Genomic DNA, 20,607 nt, shown 5'->3' on the forward strand with positions numbered 1-20,607 from the left:
AGAAGGCATGTATTGTACTTGCCTTTAATAACTTTATCTAACTGTCCCACTACCTTAAAGAACAATTTGGTCCACACACCAAGGTCCCTCTGATTCTTGCTGCTTCCCAGGATCCTACTGTTCATCAGCTGTTCCCTTGCACCTGTTTGTCCTATCTTAGAACATCATGTCACACTTATCCAGATTAAAAATTCAGATTGTAACTGCAGTTACAAACATGAAGACCCTGGAGTTTACAGTGTATACTTACATTTTGTAGCATCATTAATTCTCAAAAGCTTATTTTAGACAAAAATCACAACCAAATAGTGCATGAAATAGTAACATATTGAACTTTGGAATTCATACTGTAAGTCTTTTCAATCCTATGCATTGCTATGATCTTTTTTTAAGGTGGCTTACCTTAAATAGTTTTAAAATGCCATTCAAGTTATTAACTTATTTAAAAATTAACACATCCAGAAAATACATTCAGAAAATCTTGCAAGTCTTTTTGGTTAGTTACTTAGCTAGAAAATACAGTGTTAAAAAAGCTTTTCAATTTCTCCACTTGCATCCATAACTATACTATGGAGCAACTAGAGTTATTTGTCTTCTTGTACCTCAGTCATAGAATCATACAGGCAAAAAACACAGAAACAGACCTTTTAGTACAACTAGTCCATGCCGACCATAATCCCAGACTCGTCCCACCTTCCTGCGCTTGGCCCATATCCCTCCAAACATTTCTTATTCATGTACTTATCCAAATGTCTTTTAACTGTCGTAACTGTACCACATTCACCACTTACTCTGGAGGTTCATTCTATTCTATGTAAATGAATTGCCCCTCACGTCTTGAAATATTTTTCCTCTCACCTTAAAAATATACCCCCTAATCTTGAAACCCCAGTCCTCAATAAAAGACACTTGCCGTTCACTTATTCATACCATTCATGACTTTACAAGCATCTATAAAAGGTCACCCCTCAATTTCCAACACTCCAGTGAAAAAAAGTCCCAGTCTATCCAGCCTCTCCCCATAACTCAAACCCTCCATTCTCAGCAGCATTCTGGTAAATCTCTTCTGAACCTTCTCCAGCTTAACAATATTCCTCCTATAATAGGGCAACCAGAACTGGATAAAGTACTCCAGAAGAGGGCTCACCAATGTTGTGTACAATATTAACATGACTTCCCAACTCCTATACTCAAAGGACTGAGCAATGAAGATGAGTGTGTTAAATGCCTGATTAAACACCTGTCTACATGTGATGCAAATTTCAAAGAATTATGTACCTGAACCCCTAGGCTTCTTTGTTTGGCAAAACTACCCAACACACTACTTTTAATTGTAGAAGCTTTGCCTTTGTTTTACCAAAATACAATATCTCACATGTATCCAAATTAAACTCTATCTGCCACACTTCAGCCCATTGACCCAATTGATCAAGACCTTTAACTTTAAGATGACTTTCTTCACTGTCCACTGTACCACCAGTCTTGGTGTCATCAGGAAGCCTTCTATATTCTTATCTAAGTCATTTATGTAAGATGACGAACAACAGTAGACCCAGTGGAACATTGCTGGCCACAGGTCACCAGTCAGAAAAATAACCCACCCACCACCACACTGGCTCCTACTGTTAAGCCGATTTTGTATCCAATTGGAAAGCTCGCCCTGATTCCCGCATGATCTAACTTATACTAACTATTCTACCATGCAGAACCTTGAAGGTATACTAAAGTCCAAGTGAATATCTACCGCTCTACCCTCAATTTTTTGATAACTTACTCAAAAAAACTCCATCAAGTTTGAGAGACACAATTTCCTTCACACAAACCCCATCTTGGCTATTCTGAGTTATTCCATGTCTCTCCAAATGCATATAAATCCCATCTCTCAGTTGCTTCCAACAATTTACCCACCACCAAAGTCAGACTATCAGGTTTGTTGTTCCCAGGCTTCTCCTTACAAGTCAAGGCGCAACACTAGCCACTCTCTAGTTATCCAGCACTTCACCCTTAGTTATAGATGATACAAATATTTATGCAAGGGGCCCTGCAATTTCCTCCCTAATTTCTCACAAAGTCCTGGAATACAGTAGATCAGGTCCCAGAGGTTTATCTACCTTTGTTTTTTCCTAAGGCTCCAACACATCCTCTTCTGTAATGTGAACTGTTTTCAAAACAGCAATATTTCTTTCTCCACAGTAAAAACTGACTCAAAAAATTCATTTAATATCTACCATCTCTTGAGGTTCAACATAAAGATGACCTTTGATTTTATTTTTAAAAGAGCCCCTACTCTCTCTCCAGTTGCTATCTTCCTCTTAATACACTCGTAGAATCTCTTTAGACTATCCTTAATCTTAATTATCAAGGCTGTTTCATATCCTGTCTTTTCCTTCCTGACCTCCTTCTTAAGAATTCCCCCGCACTCTTTATACTGTTCAACACATTCACTTGAACTCAGTTGTCTATCTAGTTAACTGAATGAGAGTCTTTTTTATTCTCAATTAGAACCTCAGTATCTTTATTCATCTGTTGCTTGCTATGAGCCTTACCTTTCAATCCAATGGGAACTGCTTTTCTTATTTCCCAAGTTCTGTCCATAAAATGCATCCTTCCAGTACTAATGTTATGATCAGTGCTGTAGCAATAGCAGCTATGAGTCTTTCCCTTCATTCAAAGAACTGAGAGCCTTATGCCTACATTTGTTGTTAAAATAAAGAGTCCAGCTGCTGGCTAAAAAGTGTAAGAATACACAAAAATATATTCCAGTAAATTGAAGATTAGTCGTAAATTATTAAGAGGTAAGGTAATCATACCGCAACCAGACCATAGAGCTGCTTTCTCAGAGAGACAGATAAAGGCAGCTGGTGATGGTTTAACCGGAGGTGCCCCATACTTCAGGGAAGGGAACAGATGGAGAAGGTGGGATCTTCATGGTAACCTCAGCCAGTGCAGCAACTGAACTCATACTTTTGGTGTTACTCTGCATTGCAAACCCATCACGCAAGTCAACCTTCCATCCACTGATTCCGTCTATACTTTTCACTGCCTCAAGGAGGCTGCCAAAGATCTCTCCCACCCTGGTCATAAACCCTTTCAATCTCTGTCAGGTAGAAGATACAAAAGTTTTAACACACATATGAACAGCTTCTTCCCTGCTGTTATTAGACTTCTGAATGGACTGCTCAAATTTTACATTTAATGTTGATCTCACTATTTATGCACCTTCTCTGCAGCCATAACATTGTATTCCTCACTAATGCATTTTGTTTGGTATGATTTGCCTGGACTGCACACAAAATAAAACATTTCACTGTCCCTAGATATATATGACAATAATAAATCAAATCAAAAAGCTGTCAAGCCAGTTGAGCTACAAATACAAATTATACATTTCCTTGAATTGAAAATAATGCCATTATTTTTAGATGGTTTTTAAAATATTTTCCAGTACTGTTTTATGAATGTAGACTACAATGGCATATGTTCAGCTAATGATATGGCATTACTATTTAGGGAAAAGTCTCAGCATGGTACTAATCACAAAAAAAGAGGATCCAGTTTACCACACCATGCTGCTAAGACACAATTTCCCCAAATCAGGAAATTACTAACCAACTTTCTCAATTTCCTTCTGGCAAAACAAACCAGTAAAATACAAACAAAGAAGAATACATTAACACCACACCGACCTACAAAATTGTATTGAATTTACAATCTGGAACAAACCGTTCAGCTAGTACTGTTCTTCATGAGTCTCATCCCACCTTTATCTATCTTATCTGGTCAAAATATGATATTCCATTCCTTTCTCCCTCATACACATTTCTAACTTTTCCTTAAATGCATCTATATGACTTGCCCCAACCATTCCACATTGTTGCAGGTTCCATATTCACATCACTCACTGAAAAAATAAATTTCTTCTGAATTCCTGAATTACTACTGACTATCTTGTGGCCATGTCTTTATTCCACTTATCCAGTTTAACCACTTGATAATTTTAGAGATCTTACCATTTAGAATCGCTGCTTATTTTGTTTTTTGTGGATGTTGTACCTGCTCAGTTATTCTTGTAAACATCTTATGCACTCCCATTTTTTTAACCTTCTTTTAAACCAACAAAAGCTAGTCACCAGCTTTAAAAACATTATCAACTCAAACTAGTATTTTGAACTTTTGGCCTTTAGGTTTAAAGGTACACTCCAAAAATTATTCTTTTTCATTGAGTGGAATCTTAATGGAATCTGAGCAACATCAGCAATAGCAAATTTTATAGCAGAATCATACATGACATCCATTGAGGCCTACCTTGACATTGGGAAAGCAAGGAGACTGTGCTCTCAAGATAAGACACCCAGCTCATGGACTGGACCAGGTTGCATTTGGCTCTTCTCTCACTACCATGACATTGTCTTCTCTGAAACTACCTGCCTTGCATTGCTTTGCCTTTGTGCACCTTTCCCACTCAGCCAGACACCAGGCACCACCATGTTCAGCTGGACGCTCATTCCCTGCCCGCAAAGCAAGGCACCAGTTTCTCCCATCTGCCCTGCCTCGGGCAAATGGCAGGAACCATGCAGGGCAGCTGCAGACTGCAGTGCTTGTACAGGTGCACAAAGGGTTTTCAAAGATGGCACGGTGCCAGGAATATCTATTAATTCCAAGATATCCCAACAGTTTTCCAGGAATGACACGTGGTAAGATGGGGCTAGAATTGGTCATGAGTATCACCATCGGGGTGAGGTTGATAGCTATTGAGGTACATTTGGTAAGTTACACAGTGAGAAAATTTACTAGGCCTTGGGGTGATGTAGCTTCTAAGAAATTCAAAACAACTCACACAGACAAAAAACAAAATTCAGCCCATCATCTCAAATTGCTGTGCATAGATATTCTGTTGATTTAACTCTCATCTCCATCATTGCAGATGGACTTAAAACTAGTGAGAAAAGAGGAACAATTATTGGAAAAGGATCTTATCACTGATCAGGTGACACGCCTTTCTGAACGAATTAATGCTAAAGCAATAAATGGTAAACAAGACACACTGACCTTAGCCAAAAAGGTATGTTGAAATGTTAAATAGTACACTGCTAAAATGTTACTCAGTTTAGTTATTTGCAAATGTCAATGATCACATTTTTGCCACTTATCATTGCTTACATTAAAAATTTTACAAGAAAATGTAAATATTAATCTTATAAATGGACTTATTAAAAATGAAGAAAACAGCAATTGGAACTTGAATTAATTATTGCCTTTAGAACATAGAACATAGAAAGATACAGCGCAGTACAGGCTCTTCGGCCCTCGATGTTGCGCCGACCGAATCCTACCTAACCTACACTAGCCCAATAACTTCCAAATGCCTATCCAATGCCCGCTTAAATGACCATAAAGAAGGAGAGTTCACCACTGCTACTGGCAGGGCATTCCATGAACTCACAACCCGCTGTGTAAAGAATCTACCCCTAACATCTGTCCTATACCTACCACCCCTTAATTTAAAGCTGTGTCCCCTAGTAACACCTGACTCCATTAGCGGTAAAAGGTTCTCAGTGTCGACCCTATCTAAACCCCTAATCATCTTATACACCTCTATCAAATCTCCCCTAAACCTTCTCTTCTCCAATGAGAACAGCCCCAAGTGCCTCAGCCTTTCCTCATAAGATTTTCCTACCATTCCAGGCAACATCCTGGTAAACCTCCTCTGCACTCGTTCCAATGCCTCTACATCCTTCCTATAGTATGGCGACCAAAACTGCACACAATACTCCAGATGAGGCCGCACCAGAGTCTTATACAGTTGCAACATGGTTTTATATCTATAGAACCAGAATTCATATGTAGCTGAATCTGCAGGATGTCTCACTTCTGACATTGTACTCTAAATGTATAGAGTGAAAAGAAATTAACTAACTCATCTCAATTCAGCTCTTAATCACTTAAGTTTGAAATAATTGGCATTCAGACATCAAGGTCCAGTGTGAAAAATATAAAAGATGTTATTGTACTACAATGTTCTGCATCTAGACATGCTACAACTCACAAAGAATATTTATCACCAACACTGAATGTTTGAAATAGAAATTGTTCTACTACTTAATGCCCCACTGGTGGGCACCAAATTTGCACAGGAGTTTTTGTTTTAAAAAGGAAAAAAGGTAAATGAACAAAACAATAGCAACGGTGTAGTGCTTGGTAGTTGTTATTCATGATTCATCACAGTTGCTTTCAAATTAAAAAATAACAAATTTTAAAACCTACCATTCTTGCCAAGAATGGGCACAACATTAAAAAAAGGCAGGACATACAGGGTGGTAACAGATCTTCGAATTATTACCCAAACCATTTAAAATAACTTACAGGAAAACATATGGAAAGCAAATGTCTGGCTAAAGTTGGGTTTTGGGCCAAACAAATTAATTAATGGAATACTGACGCTAGTAATGGGAAACAATGGAGCTTTACATGGACCCAGGACTTCATAGAGTAAGACTGTGGAAAGGGCTTCACTAGTTGAGGGGGATGGATACATTAATAATAAGGGCTTAGTTAGCTTAGTTGGCTAAGAGTACTTAAAAATACCATTGTGTGTATTCAATCCCAAAACCAACTAAGGTAGTTCTTGGGACTGCTTCTTCTCCTTGTGATATCATAGCAGAGAGATGTGGGAAGTCATGATTAGCAACCCTTGTTCATGTGAGGATGCTCAGTGGAGAGATAGCCAGAATAAAAAATAAAAATGCAGAGCATCCGCAAATAAATGGGGACTTGAAGGCAATAATTAGAAGCAGGATATAAATACAATATGCAAGTCAAAAACATGGATATAGAGAGGGCATAACTATTTCAAGCTATAATTTGTTTAGAAATGATAGGGAAGGAAGTGGGTTGATGTGTTAATGAAATATATGGTAATGGTAGTACAAAGAAAGTTATTTTTAACAGATTAAAAACACAGCCCATATGAATTGATATAGAAAGGGACTGATCACATTAGAGGTACAGTGCAGTACAGGTTAACAAATAATGCAAATGAACTGGTGAATGAAATATATAGAAATATATATTATGAAATGATTAAAGAATACAAAATTCTAAGCAGAGAGAATTTCTAAATACCTCTAACTAAGCCAACAGCAACATTAAGGGAAAGCTGGTGTTGCCTCTCTGATCCACGATGTAAACCCAAAAAGGGGAGACCAAATTGCTAAACCTAATATTGAGAAATAATCTGGAACAAATACAAAAGTAATTGTGGAAGAATATCTAAGGAATAGTGATCACAATATAATAGTAATGTGATTGACTCAAATGTGCCCAAAAATGGCTGAACCTGTCCATCTGGTCAAGAGCAATTAGAGATGGGCAATAATTACAGATATTACCAGCGATGTCCACATGCCATGGAAGAATTATTAAAACTACACTTTTAATAGTGAGGGGCATGGATAGAATAAATATATGAGGTCTTCTTATCCTAGGATGGGGAAGACTAAAACTAGAGGACATAAGGTGAGAGGGGAAAGATTTAAAAAGGATCTGGGGGTAACTTTTACCATGCAAAAGTTGATGGTTGTACAGAAAAAGCTGCCAGTGGAAGTGTTGAGGGTGGCTGGATTTACAACATTTCAAAAAGGCACCTAGACAAACAGGAAGAATTTAGAGGGACATGGTGGCAAATGGGACTAGGTCAGATTGGGATGCGTGGTTAGCATGGAGGGGTTGGACTGAAGGATCTGTTTCTGTGCTTTATGAAGACAACTCAATAACAGTTTGAGAGATATACAGATTGTGCAAGACTGAAGTAAATAAATTGATATGGGATAAACAACTGAAGGAATGAAAGTTGAGCTAAAGAAGGCATGCTAATGATGATGAATGACAATGAATTATAAAACAGGCAATACTTACATGTAAAAAACACCTATAGAAATTAAAGGGAAATATATTGCATAATAACGCAAGAAGAGATTGGCCAAAAATGAGATGCTATGGATAAGTAGAGCAGGAGGATAAAATTGAACCCAAGTCACTAGTGAATTCAATGTTGTTGAGGGCGGACTTCACTACGCTACTACTATTGCATGGCAGGTGATTACTGTCTTGTTGAAACTTTCATCGCCGAGCACTTGCCAGTCTAAGTTTGTATGTTGTCCTGATCTTGTTGTATTCATGCATGCTCTCTTTCATTTAGCTGAGAGTTGTTATTTGTCTCAAATCTTGACTGAACCACACTTGGGAGGGCAGAGTGCTGTTCAGGTCTCCATTCTATATGAAATACATTGAAACAATTAAGAAAATATCCAAGGATGTTACCAGAATTGAGAAGGTACAACTATCAGGATTGTGCAGACCTAATGCAGATCTTTAAAGTTAAGGTTTGATAGGATGAATATGGAGAAACCTGAAGAACTCACTTAGTTAAACCACAGCAAGGAACAATAAATATTAAATAGTTACATAAAGTGAAGAATTTAGTTGGAATTTCTTTACACAATGGTATGAATGTGCACTCAGCATATGGATTAGTTGAAGCAGGTATCAATAATACATTTAAAATAAAAGTTTGAAACACACCAGAGGAAAATTGCATTTACAGTTATGGAGACAAGGTTGGGAAAATAATTAGTGAGAAAACTCATGTAATATATTAATCAGCACAGGCCATTTGAGATGATGGCCAATTTCACTGTTAGGACCCACTATGTAATTCAAACATTACTGTTTGATCTCAACATATCTGTTGCTTATAAATAACACTTGTGTTCAATTACACAAAATGGAGACCATAGTTTATTAGGAATTTGTTGAGAAATGAATCTTCTGAAATCCATACTAATATTTAGAAGTTTTTTTTGAATAGATATTTTTATTGGAAATTTAACATTTTTACAAGTCTTTTATCTGATTTAGGATTTTGAGAGGGAAATTCTTCCGAATAAGAATAACAACTCCCCTGCTTTTTGAGCTAACAAAAGAAAAAAAGGCCTGATCAAATCCACCCTGTTGTAATTTCAAGTGTTCTTTATCCAACAAGTGTGTCTCCTGTAGGAGAGCTAAATCAACCCTTTCTTTCTTGAGATTTGATAATATTTTCTTCCTTTTGACTGGCGAATTACTCCCCTTGACATTCCAGGTGCACCACTTAACCGACTGATCAACCATAATTGTCCGGGAAAATCCGAGACCCCTCGGGCGGGGAAACCCTATCCGGAACATCTCGAGCAAAGAACATATAAAATTCACAAAAATAAAGGCTCTCTAATACACTCACAACAGTATAATAAAAACCTATTTCTAAATTTAAAAAAACATATTTTCCCGTTGTTCCCGGGGGTATCATTTCCTTTCCAAAGGTCCATCATATCCTCTCCCAACCAGTGCCCCACCCTCGATCCAGGCGCTCCTCAATAGGATGAGGAAAATTCAAATATACTACAGAGCTAGAATTAACAGTGAGCACCCTACCCCCCACCCACACCTGGATATATTTGGGAATGTTAATACCATGTATAAACATATATAACTATAAAAATTACAACCTCAACAAGTAATAATTAAATATAATAATACAAAATAACAAGGGAAAACAACCCCACTCCTAGAGACAGAGGTAAAATAGAATAAGGTAATCACCTCCCCCCACCAACATTAACTAGACCCCCTGGTCTATTATATATAGAATAATAAAAAAAGCCAAGGGGGTGGGGGGGAAGAAAATTGTTAAGTAGAGAACAAATAAATAAATCCCTCTGCCCACCCCCCAAGAAAATATTAAACAGTAAGTTTAAAAAGAAAAGGGGGGGATATAAATCAGAGTGGGGGGGGAGGCAAACCAACATCAATTATCGCTTTCAATTTATCTAATAGAGTTCAAAAATTCCTTAGCCTTTTCCGGCAATCCAAAGTTATACACGGATCCTTCATGGTTAAAGCGTAGCATCGGGAGTATTGAATATTTATGTCCCTTAAACACTTCTTCGCCTCATCAAATGCCTTCCTCTTTCGGACCAGAGCTGGGGAAAAGTCCTGGAATAACATGATCTTGGATCCTTTATAGATCATGGCTTGGGGATCTTTTCCAAGATTTCTAGAGGCTTCTAAGAGTATCTGCCTCACCTTATAGCTCTGCAGCCGGAACAGGACCGGGCGGGGGCGCTGGTTTGAGCCAGGCTCACCTTTACCTGGCCTGATCCAGCCTCCAGATTTAACAGCTGTGGAAGCCACTGTTCAAGGAACGCTGTAAACTGGCCTTCCTCTTCCCGTTCGGGAAGGCCCAGCAAACGAATACCTTTTTTGACGACCTCGATTCTTGAGGTCATCAATGTGGTTCTCTAAGGTCCGGACTCACTGTTCGAGAGTCCGGACCTGATCCACGGCTGATTGCGCTGTAGTTTCAGAGGTCGTGGCCTTTAGCTCTGTCTCTCAGACTTGGTGCTCGATTTCCTTAATGTCTCGGTCGTGCTTTCGCAGTGCGGCCGAGAGTGAGTCCCATCAACTTCGGGATTCTTCAATAAAAACGTCGATCTTCGCATCCAGTTTGGAGATGATTTCCACAAGGCTCGCCACTGTAGGTTAGTCCCCCGGGGGAGCTACGGACGCCTCTGCTGCAGCAGGAGAGGGTGGGGGAGGGGTTACTGCTTGCTGAGAGCTGCGTGCTCCCTTCCCTTTAGTCATTTTTACTGAAGATAATTGAATTTTAAAAATTTACTCAACAACTAATTAAATTAAACAGCTATTTTTAATGATTTGGTGAGTGTGGTGGGGGTGGTTTACCCACGTTGCCCAAGTCTTGGGAGGAGCACTGTAGACTCAGACTTGCTGGGTCGCCGCCATCTTGGATGCCCTCCCGAAGCTGTTTTTGAGAAATATTTGTCCTTTAAGTTGGTTAACTGATAAACTTCTTTTTCCAAAAAAAAAATTGGTTTCCTACCAGTTTTTGTGGATACCTATCAGCCAATTTCTGTAGAGCACCCCAAAGAATTTCTCAAGAATCCTCTGTACCAAAGCTTAACCAATGTGCAAGATGGCATGGATTTGGTTGTCATCTTGCATGTTTCTCTCATCAGGCATATTTATAAAATATTAAAAGATCTCCCTCTTAATATACAACTACAGGTTAGAAATCCTGTACATCTGTTACTGTTATGCTGTCAGCAGTCAGAATTCTTTGATACCATGCTCATTCTTTGTGCTGTCTTAATTCAACCAAGCTGACAATTAAAAAAAACATGAGGTTATTATTTACAAATAGCACATGGGCAGGAGATTTGGAAACAGATTTTTTTGATCCAGTATACTCACATCTATCTTTGTATTCAAGGTTAAACAAGTAAGAATCTCTTTATCTCAAAAGAAATCTGAAAGAACCGCAGATGCTGGAAATCAAAAACTAAAACAGAAATTGCTGAAAAAACTCAGCAGGTCTGGGAGCACCTGTGCAGAGAAGTCAGAGTTAACATTTTGGGTTCAGTGACCCTTCCTCAGAACTATGGTAGCTAGGAAAATGTTTTTTTCTGCAGAAGATACGGTGGAGAAAAGGGCATAAAGAGTAAACAATACATGGAGATAGGGCCCAAAGAGAGAGAACAATGGTTAGATAGACAAAGGAGTGGATAACGATCAGCCTGGGAGAGTGAATAGCTATCAATGGGAACTGTTTATCTGAGCCTTCCTGCTGAGATGTTATAGACATTATAGATCGTACTGATCAAATTACTTCAAATTTTAAATGTTTATTACAGTCCACACTACTTATAGCCAACAGCAATTTCAATTAATAATCTGAGCTATTGAAAAACTGGCTTTATGACAATTTGGAGGTGCCAATGTTGGACTGGAGTGTACAAAGTTAAAAGTCACAACAGCAAGTTGTAGTCCAACTGGTTTATTTGGAAACACTAGCTTTCGGAGTGCAGCTCCTTCATCAGGTGTTGTGCGATTTTTAACTTTGGCTTAATGTCAACTGATTTCAATAAGTATTAAAACTGATCATGATGTTTAAATGAATTTGTCTGAATTGGGAGGAATTTACAACAAATTTACAGGTGAATGAAATGCAAGGAAAGGTCAAAGATGTTACACGAAAGATGATGGCCGTGGTTTCTGAGCTGTCCATGCAACAGGCCAATGCCATGCAACTCCAACAGGATGTCAGGGATAAGCAGCAGTTTCTGGAATCATGTTGCCAACGGATGGAGCAGGGAATGGCACCCAGTGAAGAATTTGAATCTGACTGGCTAAAACTAGTGGATAAAGAAAATAGACACAAAAGAGAGATGGAGATGAAAAACAAGGTATGAATTTCACAGTTTTATGTCAACAGTCAGAAAAAACGTTATAGGACAAGTAAATGCAATTTAAGATATACTGACTAACAAATTCAGTTGTTTGTATTTATGGGCAATTAGGAAAGAATGGAGTGAGGAGGGACCCTGAGCTTAAATATTGAAATGCATGAAACTCCAGACACATCATCTACTATAAATTTACCTATACTTCCACACACATCATCTACTATACCTATTGTACCCAATGTGGTCTTCTCTATACCAGGGACAGGACGCCAACTTACAGATCATTTCAGATAACATCTCTGGGGTACCCACACCAACCAATCCCACCATCCCGTGGCCGAACACCAACTCCCCCAACCACTCCACCAAGGACATGTAGGTCGGGGGGTTCCTCCATTGCCCAACCCTAAACACCTGATGCCTGAAGGAAGAACACCTCATCTTCCACCTTGGGACCCTGCAACCACACAAGATCAATGTGGATTTCACCAGTCTCTTCATTTCCCCAGCCCCAATTTTTCCTAGTCCCGAGCCTCTAACTTGGCACTGCCATCTTGACCTGTCCATCTTCCCTCCCACCTATTTGCTCCACCTTCCTCGCTAACCTATCACCTTTCCCCTCCACCTTAATCTACCTATCACATTCTCAGCTATCTTCCCCCACCTCCATGCCCCACTATTTATATCTCAGCACCCCCCGTGCCCACAAACCTCATTCGTGATGAAAGGCTTATGCCTGAAACACTGATTCTCCTGCTTTTCAGATGCTGCCTGACCTGCTGTGCCTTCCCAGCACCACACTCTCGCCTGATGTCATTAAGTTGGTCATAAGTTTAAAAATCACAACCCCAGGTTATAGTTGAACAGATTTATTTGGAAGCACTAGTTTTTGAAGCACTGCTTCTTCATCAGGTAGCTGTGAAGCAGGACCATAAGACAGAGAATTTATAGATTACAGAGATACAATGATGCATAGATTGTTAAGTCTTTCATCTGGTTTCAGTTCTTTAATACGTAAATTCCAGAACTTCTTTTAAGTCACATTCTCAAGATAACTTAAGGTTTTACAACAAAAGGTGGCATACAATGCCTTAAAGGCATTGTTTAGAGTCTGTCTGTATCCCAATCTTGAGTCAGACTGGTTCTATTTCCAAAGTGGAATTAACAAAATATTATACGGACTGACTACCTGCAATGACTACTTGCAGGTTCTGCATTTTTTGAGCAAAATAGAATATATCTGCAAATATAATTCTGCAAATGCTAATTCACTCTATAAACTTATATGTATTTGCATGTGAGAGTATGAGAGACCACGCAAGAGAATAATGCTGTGGGTCACCCAAAGGTCCCGTTTGATGCCATTCTGATGGGTTCCGAATTTGGCTATCAGCCTCTACTTGGCCACTTTACTTTGTTGCCTGCCCCGGAGTCCACCTTGGAGGATGGTCACCCGAAGTTCCGAGGTCGAACAATGCAAAGTGGCCATGCAGAAGCCGATTGCCACATTCGGTACCTGTGAAGATGGCCTCAACCGGGACCTTGTGTTCATGTCACACTACAGGTGACCCCACTGCACTCTCTCCCTTATGCACACATACACCTCTCACAGGCTTATAACCCATCACACACACATTTTACCAAGCTTGTACACATGCAAACACTTTCTCACATGCACACACTCACTCACTCTCTTTCATGCACACAAACACAGAGATTTATGGAGTGAATTTGTATTTGCAGATACATTCTATTTTGCTCAAAAATGCAGAACCTACAATCAGCCAATCAGCCAATATTTTGTAAATTCCACTTTAGAAATAGAACTAGTCTGACTCAAGGTTGGGATACAGACAGACTCTAACCTCACACCTTTCATACATTAGCTGAGCTGAAATGTCACCTTTTGTTGTAAAACCTTAAATTATCTTGAGAACGTGACTTGTAAGTAATTCTGGGATTTATATATTAAAGAACCAAAATCAGCAAATCCATTCTAAGATGAAAGACTTAACTATCTAGGTTTGTTCAATGTGTCATTGTATCACTGTAATATTTTGCTGTAAATTCTGTGTCTTATGGTCTTGCTTCATAACCACCTGAAGCAGCAGTGGTCGAAAAGCTAGTGCTTCCAAATAAACCTGTAGGACTATTACCTGGTGTTGTGTGATTTTTAAACTTTGTCTACCCCAATCCAACACCAGCTCTTCCAAATCATGAAATCTTGTGGTATTTGAATATTGAAAATGGTACACAGGATCTGATTTTAAATAAATACTGTGCCTAAGATAATCCCAACTTGCATACCCTATTTAGTATGGTCGATGGCTCACATCTAGCTGTAACGTGCATGTGCATTTGCTTTCTGCCTACCATGTTGAAATTTGAAAATCTACTCTGTTATTTTGCCTTTGCTGCATCCAAAACTAATCTAAGATTTATTTAAATGGAGGGTGTGTTAATACTGTTCAATAAAAAAAACAAAGATAACATTGTAGTTCATTTGGAATAATATACCTAATCAATTATTCCTATATGTTAAGAAATTCTTTGCTTACTTGTACTACTATAACAAATTTGATGACCTATGAGTAAGAGCCATCTCCCCAAATTAAACAGTTGAAAAGCATGGGGCTTGAAAAGCACAGCATCTGTGGAGCGGGAGAATCAATGTTTTGGGCATAAGTCCTTCATCAGGAATGTGGGGGATGGGAGGGGGAGGGAAGGGGTAGGGTTGGCAGGAAAAAAGGGCTGGGCATGGGAGGAAGGTAGACAATAGACAATAGGTGCAGGAGTAGGCCATTCAGCCCTTCGAGCCTGCACCACCATTCAATATGATCATGGCAGATCATTCCTAATTAGTATTCTCTTCCTGCCTTATCTCCATAACCCTTGATTCCACTATCTTTGAGAGCTCTATCCAACTCTTTCTTAAATGAATCCAGAGACTGGGCCTCCACTGCCCTCTGGGGCAGAGCATTCCACACAGCCACCACTCTCTGGGTGAAGAAGTTTCTCCTCATCTCTATCCTAAATGGTCTCCCCCGTAATTTTTAAGCTGTGTCCTCTGGTTCGGCACTCACCCATCAGCGGAAACATGTTTCCTGCTGCCAGAGTGTCCAATTCTTTCATAATCTTATATGTCTCAATCAGATCCCCTCTCAGTCTTCTAAACTCAAGGGTATACAAGACCAGTAGCTGGGGAGGTGGTGGTGATAAGTCGCAAGGGAGGGTGGAGTGGTTAGGTGGGAAGGTAAATGGACAGGTAGGACAGTTCAAGAGGGTGGTGCCAAGTTGGAGGGTTGGAGCTTTGATAAAGGTTTGAGGGGAGGAAGATGAGGAAACTGGTGAAATCAACATCAATGCCATATGGTTTGCGGGCCCCAAGGTGGAAGATGAGGCGGTCTTCCTCCAGTTGTTGGGTAGATTGGATGTGTCAGTGGAGGAGGCCTAAGATTTGCATGTCCTTGGCAGTGTGGGAAGGGGAGTTGAAGTGGTCAGCCACAGGGCGGTGAGGTCATTTGGTGTATGCATATTGCAGATGTTCCTTGAAATATTCCACGAGTTGGTATCCTGTCTCCTTAATGTAGAGGAAACCACAGAGAGCAATGGACACAGTAGAGGTGGTGTTTGGTTGTGCAAGAAAATCTCTGCCGGGTGTGGAAGGATCCTTTGGGGCCTTAGACGAAGGTGAGGGGGGGGGTGGTTTGGTGACAGGTTTTACACCTCTTACGGCAGCAAGGGAAAGTGCTGGGAGTGGAGGGTGGGTCGGTGGAAGGCGTGGACCGAATGAGGGAGTCGCGAGGGAACAGTCTCTGTGGAATGTTGATAGGGGTGGGGAGGAAAAAAATCTCTCTGAGGTCCGATTGCTGTTGGCAGAAATGGTAGGAGATAATGTACTGTATCCGGAGGGTAGTGGGGTGGAATGTGAGGACCAGAGCAGGTTCTATTCTTGTTGCTTTCGGAGGGGTGGAGTTCAAGGGTGGAGATGCGGAAACAGGAGGAGATGCACTGGAGGGCATTGTTGACCATGTGGGAGGGGAAATTGCAGTCCTTGAGGTAGGCGACCATCTGGGATATCCTGGAGTGGAATCGCTCCTCTTGGGAACCGATGTAGCATAAGCTGAGGAATTTGGAGTAAGGGATTGCATTTTTACAAGATGAGGGTATAGAAGGTGGGGTAGTTCAAGTAGCTTTGGGAGTCAGTGGGTTTGAAGTAGATATCCATGTTGACTTGGTTGCCAGAAATGGAGATGGATAGGTCTAGGAAGGAGAGGGAAGTGTTCAAGATGGTCCAGTTGAACTTAAGGTCAGGGTGGAAGATGTTTGTGAAGTTGATGAACTGTTCAACTTCCTTGTGGGAGCACAAGGTGGCGTTGATACAGTCATGAATATAGTGGAAGAAAAAGTGGGGAATGGTGCCAGTGTAACAGCGAAAGATGGACTGCTCCATGTATCCGATGAAGAGGCAGCCAAATCTGGGGCCCATGTAGGTGCCCATGGCTATCCCTTTTGTTTGAAGGAAGTGGAAGGATTTGAAGGAGAAGTTGTTGAGGGTGAGGACCAGTTCCACCAAATTATATGAGTGTGTCGGTGGAGAGGTACTGGTTGGGTCAGTGGGAGAAGAAGAAACGGAGGGCCTGGAGGCCTTCGTCATGGCAGGTGGATATGTACAGGGACTGGATGTCCAAAGAGATGATGCATTGGGGGCCAGGGAAATGAAAGTCATGGGAGGTGGTGGAGTGTGTTGGTGGAATCCCGAATGTAAGTAGGAGCTCCTGAACCAAGGGGGACAGGACAGTATCAAGGTATGAGGAGATAAGTTCGATGGGGCAGCAGCAGGCAAAGATGAAGAGTCGACCGGGGCAATCAAATTTGTGAATTTTAGGTAAGAGTTAGATCTACCTATCACCTTCCCAGCTACCTTCCTCCCAGCCCACCCCCACCATCCTATTTATCTCTCAGCCCCTTTCCCTCCCCACCCATATTCCTGATGAAGGGCTTATGCCCTAAACATCAATTTTCCTGCTCCTTGGATGCTGCCTGACCTGCTGTGCTTTTCCAGAGCCACACTCTTCGACTCTGATCTCCAGTCCTCCATTTCTCCTAGACACAATATTTACATATGATTAAACACCCTCTAGATGCATTCCAGTACACGACAAATCCATAATACTTTTTTGGCTCACCCAAAATTTAGCAACTGGATCAATAACAAACACTGAAGATATTTTCTTCCATTTTGTTCTCAAATCAGGAAACTGAAGAGGAAGAAAAGCATTTATTGCCCGGTGGAGTATTTACAACAGCTGAGCCGAGGCCGAATGCATATATCCCAGATGGTGATTCTGGATTACCTATTCCACGACCTTATGGAAAAATGGTTCCATTTAAACCCAGTGAGCCCAGTGCACACATGCGACATTATAGAAAACCAGTCATTAAGCCAATTGAAATATAATGATATGACAACTATATTCTAAAACATTACCACATTATACTCCAGAATTCACCCACAAAGGAGACATTTTCTTTGGTGATAATAAGACAGCTAGAAGGATAAATTGTTTACAAATTGTTACTTTTTAAAAGTTATAGATCTTGATTTGTTAATGTATAACTTTCGTTTAACAGTTTTATTTTGACAGATTTACATATGCAGACCAGTTTGTATTGACTAAACTCTGACACCTTTTACTCAACTGAAATTAGATTGTCTTCCAAGATACTTTATCTGGTAAAAATATTGAACTGAAAATGCCAAAAATAGATGCAAGATGCCAATGTTAAAACTCTGCTACAAGTTTGTTATTGTTGTAGAAGGTGGTCACTCAGTCTATTATGTTAAGCATTAGAGAATTATCAGAAAACATTGTGTTTAGCAATTATCTTTCTACACAATTAAACCACATCTAAATAAGTATTTTCTGAGGGTTCCATGTTCTGTTTTTGTACAATTCAATGTTACAAAGTTGCTGAATAATGTGATTATCATATTTGTCTTTGTGAATTTCAACATTATTATCAAATCAATTACATGAGATCAATTTAATTTTCGATAAGAAACATTTTTGCTACATAATGGTCAGCAGTTGTTGCTTAAGTTATCTGGGTGAATTTTACTATATAATCAGCAACTTGTATTTACGTAATGCCTTGAATGTGGAAAATGAGGAGTCAATAGCCCAATCGTATTGTCACTGATTTAGTAATCCGGAGATCCTGGTAATACCTTGGGACCTGGTTATGAATTTCCTGAAGTCTGGAATCAAAAGGGTAATGGACGAACGCTACAATAATTGTCAGTTGCTGTAAAAATCTCTGATTCACTGATCTCTGCTGTCCTACATAGAACATGGAACAATACAGTGCAGAACAGGCCTTTTGGCCCTCAATGTTGCGCTGACCTGTGAACTAATCTAAGCCCATCCCCCTACACTATCCCATCATCATCCATGTGCTTCTCCCGGGATTGTTTAAATCTCCCTAATGTGGCTGAGTTAACTATATTGGCAGGCAGGGCATTCCACGCCCTTACCACTCTCTGAGTAAAGAACCTGCCTCTGACACCGGTCTTAAATCTATCACCCCTCAACTTGTAGCTATGCACACTTGTACGAGCTGATGTCATCATCCTAGGAAAAAGACTTTCACTGCCTACCCTATCTAATCCTCTGATCATCTTGTATGTCTCTATCAAATCCCCTCTTAGCCTTCTTCTTTCCAATAAGAACAGACCCAAATTTTTAAATTTTTCAATTAGATCCCCACCTAATCTTTCTAAACTCCATTGAGTATAGACCCAGGGTCCTCAAATGTTCCTCATATCTTAAGCTTTTCATTCTTGGGACCATTCTCATGAACCTCCTCTGAACACGCACCAAGGCCAGTACATCCTTCCTGAGATATGGGGCCTAAAGCTGCACACAACACTCCAAATGTAGTCTGATCAGAGCCTTATAGAGCCTCAAAAGTACATCTCAGCTATTATATTCAAGATCCCTCAAAATAAATGGCATCATTGCATTTGCCTTCCTAACTACTGACTCAACCTGCAAGCTTACCTTGAGAGAATTCTGGACTAGAACTCCCAAGTCTCTTTAAACTTTCTAGTTCATTCTGAAATGCAAAGAGAATATCAAATTTAACAAAAAAGCATGCACACACAGACACAAATGTGCACATGCAGACACTCGCATAGACACAGACCTAAATGCACAGACACAAAGGCACCAGCTATGCCCACTTCTTTTTAATATTGAGGAGTATTCAGAGTGTCCCTCCATCTTGAGGCAACTTCTCATTTCCCTACTTTTAATGGCAATTCTTGTCATATTTTGAAAGATGGGCTGGTATCTCACTGATCTGAGATGCCTTATTGTTCTTTAGACTGTTTGGACCTCTGACATAATAATTTCTCCCAGGATGATGATCAGCTGCAACGTTGTCATCAAACTCCAACGTGGAGCTAGGGTTGGGTTCAGTTTGTTGATGAGGATTCCCTGAAAATATTCCACTCATCTCACTTCCTGCTGCTTAAATCAATAAAGTCCTAGAATTTTGCTCTTGATTGGTACAGCAATACTGCATCTTCTCCCAATTAGCTCCCAACTGATTCTGTACAGCATCTTATAAAATAGTAAATCTTAACTGTCCCCTGAAATGGCCTAGGAAATCACTCAGTTGTTTCTAATTGCTAAAAAGCCTCACAAAAAGAAACCAATGTCAGTCACTGACATCGACCAAGGCATTGGAAGTGACAATGACAAATTCAGCCCTATTGACATTGCAAAGTCCTCTTTACCAAGATCTGGAAATACAAAATTAGGAGACTGACTTACAGATTACACAAACACTCATGCTCACAGAATGATATCTTACACACAATGTGTCAGACAACACCATCATCCTCCCAGTGTCCCACTGCCAGGGCAGACCCAATAGAGATGGCAGCATAGTGGCACATAATCAAGAGGAAGCAGTCCTGCGAGTCCCCAACATTGAATCTGGACCCCATGGAGTCTCTTGGCATAAGGCCAAATATGAGCAACGAAAACCTGCTGCTCATAGACACATTACCAATCCCCGCAGTTGATGAATCAGAACTCTTTAATGTTCAAACACCACTTGGAGGAAGCACTAAGGCTAGTAAAAGTGCAGAATGTACTGTGTGGATGACTGATGTGTTCATCACCAAGAGTGGTTCAGCAGCACCACAACTAAAAGACACAGATATTCAAGTGGGTTGGCAGCAGATAGGGAAGAGGTCAACCAGAAGGAAAAACATGCCTATCCTCATTCTCACCAA

At 40.2% G+C, this 20,607-nt stretch overlaps 1 protein-coding gene across 1 annotated transcript in view; it reads left to right on the forward strand.

Moving 5' to 3' along the window:
* Positions 1-17,991, forward strand: part of ccdc146 (coiled-coil domain containing 146) — a 145,680-nt gene extending 127,689 nt beyond the window's left edge. Inside the window, exons 16-18 of the mRNA XM_060842552.1 lie at positions 4,925-5,062; positions 12,051-12,299; positions 17,557-17,991. Coding sequence (XP_060698535.1) covers positions 4,925-5,062; positions 12,051-12,299; positions 17,557-17,760 — 591 coding nt within the window. The 3' untranslated portion in view covers positions 17,761-17,991. The remainder of the gene's footprint in view (positions 1-4,924; positions 5,063-12,050; positions 12,300-17,556) is intronic.
* Positions 17,992-20,607: the final 2,616 nt, after the last annotated feature.

Source organism: Hemiscyllium ocellatum, chromosome 23 (assembly GCF_020745735.1).
Source record: "Hemiscyllium ocellatum isolate sHemOce1 chromosome 23, sHemOce1.pat.X.cur, whole genome shotgun sequence".
Taxonomy (NCBI): domain Eukaryota; kingdom Metazoa; phylum Chordata; class Chondrichthyes; order Orectolobiformes; family Hemiscylliidae; genus Hemiscyllium; species Hemiscyllium ocellatum.